Source organism: Dreissena polymorpha, chromosome 1 (assembly GCF_020536995.1).
Source record: "Dreissena polymorpha isolate Duluth1 chromosome 1, UMN_Dpol_1.0, whole genome shotgun sequence".
Lineage (NCBI taxonomy): Eukaryota > Metazoa > Mollusca > Bivalvia > Myida > Dreissenidae > Dreissena > Dreissena polymorpha.
In genome coordinates this window covers 176816075-176830500 of record NC_068355.1, presented here as the reverse complement: position 1 = coordinate 176830500, position 14426 = coordinate 176816075, and the positions used below count along the sequence as shown (strand labels likewise).

The 14426-nt window shown below is 35.1% G+C and overlaps 1 protein-coding gene across 1 annotated transcript; it reads right to left on the bottom strand.

Moving 5' to 3' along the window:
- Positions 1–3938: 3938 nt before the first annotated feature.
- Positions 3939–4766, bottom strand: LOC127864602 (piggyBac transposable element-derived protein 4-like). The gene has a single exon (XM_052404365.1). It carries the CDS (start codon positions 4698–4700, stop codon positions 3939–3941), a length of 762 nt encoding a protein of 253 aa, XP_052260325.1. The 5' UTR covers positions 4701–4766.
- Positions 4767–14426: the final 9660 nt, after the last annotated feature.

Sequence of the window (14426 nt, the reverse complement as noted above, 5' to 3'; positions counted from 1 at the left end):
GTTTGTGTTGGGTAATACACAGGATATTGAATTTTTGGTGCTTGATTGAGCAATAAAACAAAGACGCAGTCGGCGGTTTCCAGTAAGTCTTTTGTACTAACCAACATAATAATCATTAGTGCACATGCTTATCTAATATTTAGGGATACAAAATACGGGTCCTAGACACTGTGTTCTTGTTTGGGCCATAAAACGCAATCGCGATGGCTATTTTCAGTAGCACATGTGTCCAGAAACTAACGAGTTTGGGTAATAAAGCACAAAGATTATGATCGCTAAACTGTATGGAGTCTGAAATGAAACAAAATGCCGACAAATCAAAAGATTAATCGCCTAATGTTTCAGTATACAATTCAATATTTTAAGGTGGGGTTCTCACTGCATTTCCTGCTGCATTCGCATACGCTTGTATTACTTGTTAAATCCTGGTATTAATTAGAATGCAGACTCAAAATTTATATGGTTCGAAGGAGAATTTATTTCTCTACAATATTTTCATTGACACAAATGATGTGAAATGCACGGAACTAAGTGAAAATTAAGCCTAAACAAGACAGGTGTAACAGTTGAGAATTTTTTCCATTATTTTCCCAATAACCCTATTGAGATGGTGTTGTCAGGCTTATCAGCTGTGTATGGAGTCACTGTTATCAGAACAGCAGGACTGGTAATTTGGCCTGGAGTGGCAGATCAGATAAGAAGTCTATCAGGGAAAGGGTTAACAGGAAATTTCAAGGTCATAATGACAGCGAATGAACATTAAAAACCTCCTTTCACAGAAAAAAGTTTAAGTTATTAATACTTCTCGCATTTTTTTTTTGTTTGAAATGATGAGTTTCAACATTTAAATATATTTCCCTATATAAGCATAATCATTATTCTTAATTTAAAGACCCGTTAGTGGATTTGAACATGAACATGAACTTTGTATTTAAGACTCTTTCTTTGGATTTACATCATCATGAATATGGGTTTAAAAGCCTAACTGTCTGTAGGGCTGTCACGATTCACCGGTATATCGGTATATCGCGGTGCGTGTCGTGAAAAAAAATAGCACCGCGGTACGGCGTTGCCGCACCGTTTTTTTATATATTATTATATTAGCACAGATATAAATACATTTCATAATTATTTTGATATAGATATTGTTTTGAAAACTGTAGAAGCGATTCAAAAGGGCTGAATAAATAATCCGTTAATATCCAGGTCAAGCAAGCGCTTCCACTGGAAGATGTTTAACTTTCACGTTTAAAATACGGCGATGTATGGGTCCGTACCTTTTTTGGAATTTGGGACAGATTTCCTTTGCAAATAAATTCATAATTATCCAAAAGATGTTTATTCTATTTCTTATTTTCTTTCTTTAGTACATGTATATCGATCGTTGAAAGCATGGCAATTCCGAATCATGTTATCTTAAGATTCTGAATAAGTCGAGGAAGAATCAGAATGCTACGGATTTTCAATACCGGGCCTGCTGACTCCGCATTTTAAACATGCCCTTGAAACGTTCGATTTACACAGATCGTAGTCACAGCTATTGTAAACAACATGGCGGACATTTTAGAAAAAGACGCGAATAACAATAACAATGACTACTTCTATCAAGTTTATTACAGTTTCTTTTACAGTTTCTAGTCATACTATGATACCAGTGTTTTCTGATTATTGAGTTTAATAAAGTTTGTAAAACTTGTTATTCTGCTGTTTTCTTCACAGATACATATTCTGTAAAATATCGCGGTACGTACCGCGATACAGTGTTGCCATACCACGATATACCGCGCAACGCTCACGGCGTATCGTGACAGCCCTAACTGTCTGTATACATCACTTAACAGCTGAAGAGTACATACCTGTGTTGATCAGATACACACTGAGGGCAGCACAGCTGTTTGTGCAGGTCGCAGAATTGGTCAATTTTATGTTCTTTATGAACATCACAAGTTTGTAGAAAATCCACCACCTTTTTTGAAACTGGCCATTTATCTATATCAACCCTTCCAATAGAAGTATGTTTTGCAAACAATTTACCATGCAGATGAATACAGTTTCCACAATAAAATCGCTCACACTGTTTACAATAGAAATCAGCACTGGTCTCAGCAATATTCTGGTCTTCACAGGCATTACAAATATAGTCCTTCACTTCATTAAAACTGGGCTCAACTGAAGACTGAGAACTTGCTGCCATTTTGTATATTAACTAGTTTTAACAAAGTCACTTTCTGACACTATAATTACAAACAAATCTGCATCAGTATATAAACATATGATACATACATATATATTATATACTATTTATATGAGATCAACAATTACCACTTATAACATGACTCAGAAAATCTTATGTGAACTTGTAAAACCTTGTCCCACGTATAACCCTAAAAGCTCTTTGCGGCACAGTTTTGTGGGACTATAATGACCAGCCTCACTACGTCACGATGTAAACTGTCAAGTGAGAACATGTACAGTGTCAGTTTACTTTAACCCTTTCCCTGATAGACCCCTTATCTGATTTGCCACTCCAGGCCAATACCAGTCATGCTGTTCTGATAACAGTAACTCCATATAAGGCTGATAAGCCTGACTACACCATCTCAATAGGGTTATTGGAAAAATAATGGAAACATTCTCAACTGTTACACCTGTCTTGTTTAAACTTAATTTTCACTTAGTTCCTTTCATTTCACATCATTTGTATAAATGTAAAGATTGTAGAAAAATAAATTCTCCTTCCAACCATATAAATTTTAAGTCTGTATTGTAAAAAAGGCATAAGAAATGTTTGAACAAACAAAGATGACATACTTTTTCAGATAAAACAGAATTTATTCAGTGTTGAATTTACAAATACACATGATTGCAATGCATATTCATATTACACATTTAATAATAAAATAAACATATATATTTACATAACATAAATATTTACATAACAATAAACATATATATTTACATAACACAACAACAGTATTTACACAAGCTAACAATTATAGGTTGCAATAAATTATAGTTTGCAAACATATGAGACTTCTGTAGACAAAAGTTAGAAGTGTTTTTACAACTTATTGACTATTAAGTTTTTTTAATTATAATGCTACATGACAAATGAAATAAAATAAAATCAATTTTTATAATTCATGGCTTATAAAATTTTAAATATTAAATAAATTATTTACTTCTTAGTTTAAAAAATATAATAATCTGAATACAGAAAATATAGTTGCAATAAATACAGTAGCAATGTCCTAACCAATGTCCTTTCCTTAGCAACAATGTCCATGATAACTTTTACTTGATTGCATGACACTTTTTCCAAAAACGAAATTAAAAAGTGTCATTACAAGTAAAGTAATTACTCATCACAGACTGTGATATCTGGCGAAGCAACCATCCTGACACAGGTGGACACCGCAAGTAGCACACTCGAACTTCATCTCCTTCCGCTGCTTCAGGTATCAGGTGTGGTACTTGCAGGCCTTTGTCTTGTCAGAGAGTCGGAACATGACATGGCCCCCCATGTTCATCTTCTCCACCAAGCCATCTCTCCCTCTGCCTTCCGGTGCTGCACCTTTTCTTTTGCAGAACACCCCAGCCAGTTCCCGGACAAGTTCCAGACGGAAATCAAGGTGGGTGAACCGCTTCCAGCCGATTCTCCTGCGGGACGTCAGTTTGTACATGATGAAGGCATTCACTATGCAACAGTTCAGAAGAAACCAGAAGAGGTATCGCCAGTAGTTCTTGGAACAGCTCCCAACGTCATACTTAGCGCGGTACTGAACATGCAGGTCGACATTACACATATACATGTTGTAGACGTTCACACTGTGTGGCGACTGTAGCTGCAGGACGTTGACTCCACATCGTCGCTGCGCAGGTAAAATGACGGTAGGGTCCCTCAACGTGAACAAGTGGTGAACAAGTCGCGTGTCCTTCTACACTGTGGCAGTCAGGTTGGTGTCGCCCATCTGCATGATCTTGAAGTCTCCGCGCTGTCGTACCTCTGCTGGTTTCTTCAACTGGCTCGGGAATCCCTTCCTGTTGACCCTGACAGTCCCGCAGGCGTAGAGGCCCTTCTCCAGGAGTTCCATCATGAGAGGTATAACTGTGAAGAAGTTGTCAAAGAATAACCAGCAGAAGAAGTGGTAGATGTGGTCCACTAGCCTCATCACAACGTTGTCGTCAAGGCCGTGTTCTGTCTGGTTATTCTGTTGCCCCAGGTATACCTCAAAACGAGCAAGGAAGGCTGTCCTGGCATCGCAGCGCATCCACACCTTGATTCCCCTCTTGATCGGCTTGGCGGGCATATACTGTCTAAAGCTGAGGCGGCCGGTAAATGCAATCATGGCCTCGTCAATGGAGACCTCCTTGTTGAGTGTGTAGATGTCCTGGAATGTCCGGCTGACGCTCTCCATGACAGGTCGCACCTTGAAGAGTTTGTCGTATCCGGGCTCTCCTCTTCCTGGCTCAGTCGACCAGTCCGCAACATGGAAGTACTGCACCAGCTTCTGGAACCTGTTGCATTTCATGGTGTTGGTGATTCCAGCATTGTTGATGAAGGGATTGGACGACCAGAACATCTCGGCATTGGGGAGCTGGTAGATTTCCATCAGGATGTTGATGGCCAGGAATGCCCTCATCTCTTCTTCAGTTGTGTCCTGCCATCTAAGGTCTGTTGGTAAGTCCGGCTGTGCCATCTTCCAATCGAAGTAACCATTCGTATGCCCCACAATGGACTGAAGCAGCTGCGGAGAGAACAGCAGCCAAAAGTAATCCATGGCTTTGTCTACATCAAATCCATCTGGCAGGCGTTCTCCCGGCTGCTCGTTGAACTCATCAATCTGAAATGAAAAAAAGAAATAAATATTATTATTAACATAATTATATTATAATTATCAACAATTATAATATAAATTACTATATTATTTATAATATGATCGTGTCATGTGTAATATTTTATTTTATAACATGTACATTATATTACGATAATTTATGTTTAGGGCATTATAATTATAGGTATAATGTGGTGCTAGCGGTTACTAATGAAAAAAAATGTTTTGACATTTTCAAATTTACACAGCAATAAATCTACGTTTTTATTTTTGTGTAGTCATATATTTTGTGTAGACGCACCCTCAATGGACTGAAGTCATCTGTCCATTATCATCTGCAGCCTCAGCATTGGGAATAATGTCATCATCGGACAAATCACCGACTTCAATATCAGAGTCAAACTCTGAGAAACCAGATAACTCAGACTCATCCGAGTCACTGTCAAATAGCTGATCTAAGTAGTCAGCCATGGTAACAGAATAAATTTGTGCAAATAATACAAGGATATAAATAGTAATACAAGCGTATGCGAATGCAATAGGAAATGCAGTGAGAACCCCACCTTAAAATATCGAATTTTATACTGAAACATTAGGCGGTTAATCTTTTGATTTGTCGGCATTTTGTTTCATTTCAGACTCCATGCAGTTTTTAGATCATAATGTCTTTGCTTTATTACCCGAACTCATTAGTTTCTGGACACGTTTGGTACTGAAAAAAGCCACGGGGATTGCGTTTTATGGCCCAAACAAGCCCAAAGTGTCGAGTATCCCATGTGTTTTATCCTTAAATGTTAGATAAGCACGTGCACTATTAATTATTATGTTGGTCAGTACAAAAGGCCTACTGAAAACCACCGACTGCGTCTTTGTTTTATTGCTCAATCAAGCAGCGATAATCCAATATCCTGTGTATTACAAAAACACCAACTTTAGATAAGCACGTGTCGTCTGTCAAAATCATGATTTTATATGTCACTAAACATATCGAAGTAATTCTCGTATATGATCTCGGAAACGGGACTTGCTTTATACATGTATCATTATGATATTAATTTTCATACGATTTGCTAAAAACAAAAGAGAACCAAACATACATACACAGACAACACAAAATATAAATAATTATGACAAATTAAATGGGAAAAAAAAACGATGGTTTATTTTTGAAAAATCACTTTTACTTTCTCCCAATTTCCAGAAAATGACTCGTACATATTGCATAAAATCTAAATATAGATGACGCTGTTAATTGGTTGTTGTAAAAGAATATGAACTGCACACGGCACTTTGCTTGCAATCAGATACAGTACAATAATTGTTGCAATATTGAAGGAACTAAAATATGAAAATGATACAGCTTATATTACTTTTATTTTATTCAGGAAAATATCAAAATCATTTGCGAGATACCCCGATACTCAAATGGAAATTTACTACAAAGCTTTTACAATGTTGTCGGCGCTCGGGATTATATGCATCTATCGGGGAAAGGGTTTAACCTACTGGAATGAAATTGTAAGAAGTGCATTCAATAAAATGCTAATTTAAACTGACTTAAAGCACATAATACATATAATACAAATGACTGCCCAGGTTAACAAGAATGGTACATTTTATTTAAAACTAATTGCAGATGGGCTATGTTATGACATTTGAACTTGAATTGTGGCTTTGACATGGGCTTTTATAAAGAATACTTGTTAAACAATACAATATAGTCACTACTTATAAAGAATGTAAAATTATGCCTATGGTAGCCAAACTTATTTAAAGAAAACTTTTCACGTTTCGGTCAATTGACTAAATTAAACAACAATAGGGCCATGATGGCCATAAATCGCTCACCTGACTAACCAAATACAATCACAACCCAGTTTTCATCAAGATAAACATTCTGACCAAAGGTTTTTCTATTATTTGAGCTAGTGACCTAGTTTTTGACCCAAGATGACCCAAATACAATCCCAACCCAGATTTCATCAAGATAAACATTCTGACTAAATTTCATTAAGATTTATGAGATGACCCAAATACATTCTCAAGCCAGATTTTATCAAGATAAACGTTTTGACGGAATTTCATAAAGATTTGATGAAAACTGCGACCTCTATTGTCTAAACAAGGTTTGTCTATTATTTGACCTAGTTTTTGACCTAGTGACCTAGTTTTTGACCCCAGATGACCCAAATACAATCCCAACCCAGATTTTATCAAGATAAACATTCTGACCCAATTTCATAAACATTGGATGAAAACTGTGACCTCCACTGTCTACACAAACAAATTGTTGATGATTTTTCAATTATTTGACCTAGTGACCTAGTTTTTGACCCCAAATGACCCAAATACAATCCCAACCCAGATTTCATCAAAATAAACATTCTGACCAAATTTCATTAAGATTGGATGAAAACTGCGACCTCTATTGTCTACACAAGGTTTTTTCTATTATTTGACCTATTATGTGACATAGTGACCTAGTTTTTGACCCCAGATGACCCAAATACAATCCCAACCCAGATTTCATCAAGATAAACATTCTGACCAAATTTCATAAAGATTGGATGAAAACTGTGACCTCTACTGTCTACACAAACAAATTGTTGATGCATGCACACACACACAACGAACGCCGGACATCACACGGCCACATAAGCTCACCATGTCACTTCGTGACAGGTGAGCTAAAATGTTCCATTTTCGCAAATTTTTGTTGTAGTTATAATATGTGTGAAGAAACAGTAACTGTACATAAACTGTGCTCTAAAATATCCATTATATGTATATTTTGAGGATTTAAAAACATGAACATTATAGAGCGTTGCAACGCAAAACAATTGAATAATTTGTAGAGTTCTGCTGCTGTCTTTATATTTTGTGAAACTACGAGGACTGCTTATATAAAGTTTGGAATAAATCAATCATAGTATGAGCACGGATGGCAGAGTGGTCTAAGCGATATACTCCAGGGTTCAGTGAATCAAGCCCATTTGAGCGTTACTTTTTTCTTTCTTTAATAGTTTATACTAGAGCTCTTTAGATCCAATGTTTACATGTACATGTATCAATATAAAGCATTTAATGACAATTATCAATACATGCAAAAATCTTTAAAAAGGTCCCTCTAAGGACAAAGTTTTATGAATTGGTTTCTTATATTTTACATTTGATCTTGAACAGTGAACTTAACCTCAGACCTAGGGGCCTGGTTCTTGCACTCTTTCAAACCATGCTTGTAACTTCTACCAAATAATAAGACAATCTATCTTATTGCAATGGACAACGTGTTTTCCATTTGTCTCTTTCAGAGTTCATATGATAACAAGATGTGTTTGTGAAACACAATGTCCCCCTATATGATGTTTGACCTTGTATGATGACCTTGACCTTGTGAAGGATGACCTTGACCTTGACCTTTCACCACTCAAAATGTGCAGCTCCATGAGATACACATGCATGCCAAATATCAAGTTTCTATCTTCAATATTGCAAAAGTATTCATAAAATAAGCGATTTGGGCCACATATATTTGACCTCTGACCTTGAAGAATGACCTTGACCTTGACCTTTCACCACTCAAAATGTGCAGCTCCATGAGAGGCACATGCATGCCAAATATCAAGTTGCTATCTTCAATATTGCAAAAGTATTTATGAAATAAGCGATTTGGGCCACATATATTTGACCTTTGACCTTGAAGGATGACCTTGACCTTTCACCACTCAAAATGTGCAGCTCCATGAGATACACCTGCATGCCAAATATCAAGTTGCTATCTTCAATATTGCAAAAGTATTCATAAAATGAGCGATTTGGGCCACATATATTTGACCTCTGACCTTGAACGATGACCTTGACCTTAACCTTTCACCACTCAAAATGTGCAGCTTTATGAGATACACATGCATGCCAAATATGAAGTTGCTATCTTCAATATAGCAAAAGTTATTGCAAAATGTTAAAGTTAGCGCAAACAGACAGACAAACAGACCAACAGACAGGGCAAAAACAATATGTCCCCCACTACTATAGTGGGGGACATAAAAAGTTAGTACAAATAACACCAACAGACCTCTTTTTAGATTTGTTGAAAATATAGCAAGTATGATGACACTTGTTTTATTTGAACCATGAAGATAAATTAAACTTGTATGCAATCATCAACATATGCATATGCCGTCAGACTATTGGATTCTTATTAGGCAACACATACAATATCCTGATAAAAATTTGCTTTACAAAACAATTAAGTATTAATATCACATAAACATTCTAAAATACACAATAAGATAATTGATCAATATATCTTAACACGAGCAGCGCATAACGGGCGCCAGCGCTAGGCTGCGGGTGCAGTTTTAAATAAATGTGAGCTTGTCAGATTTTTTTAGAGGTCGCAGTGACCTTGACCTTTGACCTAGTGACCCCAAAATGGGTGTGGCGTGTAGAACTCATCAAGGTGCATCCACATATGAAGTTTCAAAGTTGTAGGTGGAAGCACTTTGATTTTAAAGCAAAATGTTAAGGTTTTAGCACGATGTGGACGGCGGATGGCTGACGTCGGATGGCTGACGTCGGATGGCTGACGTCGGATGACACGACTAGCAGGCTATGACATTACCTCGGGTTTTCTATGAAAACAGCCGTGCTTACAAATAAATATTAAAGAAAGATTGAACTCATTAATCATTTAATCATACAGACGGCTATGTTGATTAACATTTCGATGTTAATGCGTTGTAACTCTGGGAGCTCACTTTGGTGTAAACCAGATTTTGACCCAAACGTAGGTATACACACTACCGTGCGTTTGATATGTTTTTGTTTCGATATTTTGTAATAGCAATTATAGAAGTGGTTTGAAGTGGTACGCCATCTTATCATTGGCTATAGTATAGTTATTGTTTAAATAATGTCCAATGCCTTATTAATTCAGAAGTGTAAATAAAATCAAACGCTAATGTATACAGTCCTTTTTGAGTTGTATTAACTGTAATGGTGAGAAATTCAGTATCAGGTCCGTTCTACTTAAAACCATACACCGGACTTCTTTTCAAATCTATTTGCCTACAATATCAGAGCTCCAGATAAGGTTTTGTGAAATTCCTAAATTACTACCAGATTTTCAAAAAGAATTCTTAACTCTGAAATTTTATTTTTAACGTAACTACTAAGTTTTGGAAAATAATTCTTATTTTTTCTAAATGATCTAAAAATAAATAATAATGGTTATTTTCATGCAAAAAAAAATCAAAATAAACATACTAGCAACTTTATTTATACGAGTTCAACAGTGTCTTTTCAGTATTATACAATTTTATTTTTCCAATACCTTCATATGCCCAAACTGTGCTTAGATTGCATGCCTTAGATGAATTTTTACATATTTCACATTTAAAACGGGTCTCCCCTTCAATCTTTTCAACGATTAGCCACATGACTTGTCCCTCCAACTTGTTCAAAAAAAAATTGTGTTTAAGTTTGGACCCGTCGTATCGCGATTTTATTTAGCTTTTCCGACTGTGTTGGCAACTGAACATACATCATCGTATAATATCTTTTATATAATGTCTTTCTAAACCTTTAACGTCGGCTCACTTTGCGTACAATATTTTAAAAGCGTGTTTTTGGATGCTTTGCAATTTTTTAGGACGCTCTCTAGGCGCCGCCATTGTTTTTTGACAGATAGACTGTATACGCCGCTTTTATTGGAAAAAATGCGCTTTGTTAAACAAACCCGATAACCATTCTATATAAGCACCGCAAAGATCTTTAATACGCGAAAAGAACTCAATAAAAGTCGATACAAACTGATGTAAAAATAATATTTGTAACTTGATTTTGTAATTCTTAATGGAACGACAAGACTTTAAAATAAATACGTAACGGACTTGAAAATAATTTGTAATTACGAAAATACGACCCTTATCTAGAGCTCTGACATTATGCTAGGTAAAGGTTTGTTATTTCAACATTGAATGCTAAACCAAACCCCAGCTTGGAACAAAAGCTTAAAGTCACGGCCTATAGATTAATAAATCCTTGTTGATAATGGGAAACTCTGAAAACCATCAAGGTTGTCAAGAAACACAATTATTACACTTACATTATACAAGCACCATTCCAGGCAAGGATACAGCATAAATAAAAGCTACATGTTTAAGAAATAAATAACATGTAAGCATTGGTTATTGCGGTAATAACCAATGGTTTGCGTAGTAATTAAACCACGAGTGGTTTGATAACAAGCATCGGAACAACAAACGTGCAGACGATGTTAGACAAATTGCAGACAATTTGTAATTTGCTAAAATCAGACATTTGGCCTGAAAGGGACGTTTGAACCTGACCTTTGATCTCTGATTGTTACATTGACATTTGAGCTACAAGAGAGAAGATTGTTACACATGACACACTTTTGATCTCTGATTCTTTACTTGACATTTGAGCTACTTGAGAGAAGATTGTTACACATGACACACATTTGATCTCTGATTCTTTACTTGACATTTGAGCTACTAGAGAGAAGATTGTTACGCATGACACACATTTGATCTCTGATTCTTTACTTGACATTTAAGCTACTAGAGAGAAGACTGTTACACATGACACACATTTAATCTCTGATTCTTTACTTGACATTTGAGCTACTAGTGAGAAAATTGTTACACATGACACACATTACATCTCTGATTGTTACATTGACCTTTGAGCTACTAGAGAGAAGATTGTTACACATGACACACATTTGATCTCTGATTCTTTACTTGACATTTGAGCTTCTAGAGAGAAAATTGTTACACATGACACACATTTGATCTCTGATTGTTACATTGACATTTGAGCTACTAGAGAGATCGTTACACATGACACATTTGATCTCTGATTCTTTACTTGACATTTGAGCTCACTAGAGAGAAGATTGTTACACATGACACACAATCTCTAATGGTTAACATGTGAAGTGCATCATATTAAAATTGCATAATGAATGACAAAGGCACTGTCAGTGAACAATGTGCTTTCAGGCTAAATATTAAGATGGTCGTAAACAATTTTTAGATAGCGGATGAATGAAAAATTACAGTGCAGACGACTTTGTCGTAACGCGTGCAGGTAAATAAAAGCCACAGTCACATTGAATCTTATAAAAACAAGAAAAGTTGTTGAAATGATAAACTTTGTTTATGGATCGGTGCAAATACCTTGATGAACAGTATAATAATTAAGTGAAGGGTAATTAAAAGGTAGTAATAAGTGTAGGGTAATGGTGTTAATGAATTGCAATTCTCCTCATTGATATCTACACACCCATGACAGTTCATGTTGAAATATTGTAGTCTATATAAGATACATAATGTAAAGCCTTAAACGTTACATCATACAAACACAACAAAGTGCAATAACTCTTTAAAAAAAGCAGGTTTATGGTTATTCTACATCGCACATCTTCCCATTAATTTCTACACATTCATGAAGTTTCATGTTGAAATAGTGTAGAATATCTAAGATATTGCCCTGAAAAGTTTTATCATACAACTAAAACAAACACTTCTTACTATCAATATACCATCTGTCTATAATCTTCCTTGTTAAGAAGAACACTCACTGATAATAACATTAAATAAAATATTGTTGCCTACTGTATAATGCAAATTTTATACAAAATAAACACAACAAAAACATGTTTGGGAACTTATATGTGGCCGCACAAGCAATTTTGACCCATTTGTTAAAAAAATGACATTTTGAGATATCATCATTTTCTGGTAGAGTTTGGGGAATCAAAGTATGAAATTTTGTGCAAAAATTCCTAGTATTTTTCATTATACAGTCTTTTTCGTGAACACAATGTATGAAATAAATAAATTGCAAAAGTCTAAATGAGTTTGTTTTTATTGCTCATAAACTACTCATTTTAAGCATTATTCAAGTAAACGAATACACAAGTAAAATTGTTTAAAAATGTTTACATATAAACACATGTTTACATATCAACACACTGTTAAAAGCATCTTTTTTAAATTAAAAATGTTTTCCATGGTTACCATTATTTGAATGTTGGTATTTTATCCCCAAATAAACATTTTTTCTATGTTTTAAACATAAAACATAAAATTCGTCACAACAATCTTGATGAATACTTATAGAAATGTGTACGCAATTATTAATATTTGTGAAAATGCATAAATTTAAACAAATGAACTGAGCTGTTTTAATTATTGACATCCCAAAACTAATTAATGTAAACTGTAATTTAATGAGAAATATTGTTATATAAAATCATTTTGCATGCAAAGTACATGTCAATACACAAAATCCACATACCCAGACCACTGAAAGCTTTTAATAATTTGAAGCAAAAATCTGGTTGTCATGTTTACCATTTGTCTTTAACATTGTGAAATAAAAAAAATTGCCTTCAAATAAAGGCTGGTAGTAACCAGTAGTAACGTTGAAATTGTACCCTGTACTTAAATTGATACATGACAAATGGCAAAAATATCATTGCAAAGTCAATGTGTATGACTTAATGTTATATTTCATTTTAATTAAATTAACATTAATACTGTTATCTCCGTATCTAATCAAATTACATAGCTTTATAAGTATGAACTGATTGAATAACTTTAATTCATATAAAGAAGATGTTCTAACAATATACTGGTTATTCAAGAATCTTACAAATTAGAAACAATGCAGTGTATCACTATTTGATTATTTTCAAAGATGAATCTGGTTTGTAATATTTTTTCTTATTAAAAAACCACACAACACGAGCTATTCTTGAAATGCATGTAAATTAACATAATAATGACATAATAAACAAGCAAATTTGTTAAATTGATATCCCCCGCCTATACTTCTGGACACAAAAGTGTTATATTTGACACTAAAAAAGCATTTTTTTAAGATACAAAGGGCCATAACTCTGTTTTTAACAGATGGTGTACAATGCCATTTGGCGTGCATCATCCTCTTTTGCATATATATACTCAATGATTACTCATACCAAGTTTCAATGAAATCCGCCAAAGCACTTCCAAGATATGGCTCCGGAAACAAAAGTGAAGGACAGACGGACAGCCGGACAACGCCAAAACAATATCCCTCCGCCTCTGGCGGGGGATATATACTCGTACCAAGTTTCAATGAAATCTGCCAAAGCACTTCCAAGATATGGCTCCGGACACAAAAGTGCCTATAGTAAAAAGCATTTTTTCAAGATACAAAGGGCCATAACTCTGTTTTTAACAGATGGTATACAATGCCATTTGGCGTGCATCATCCTCTTATGCATATATATATTATGCATATATATACTCATACCAAGTTTCAATGAAATCCGCCAAAGCACTTCCAAGATATGGCTCCAGACACATTAAAGTGCCTGTAGTAAAAAGCATTTTTTCAAGATACAAAGGACCATAACTCTGTTTTTAACAGATGGTGTACAATGCCATTTGGCGTGCATCATCCTCTTTTGCATATATATACTCAATGATTACTCATACCAAGTTTCAATGAAATCCGCCAAAGCACTTCCAAGATATGGCTCCGGAAACAAAAGTGCCTATTATAGTAAAA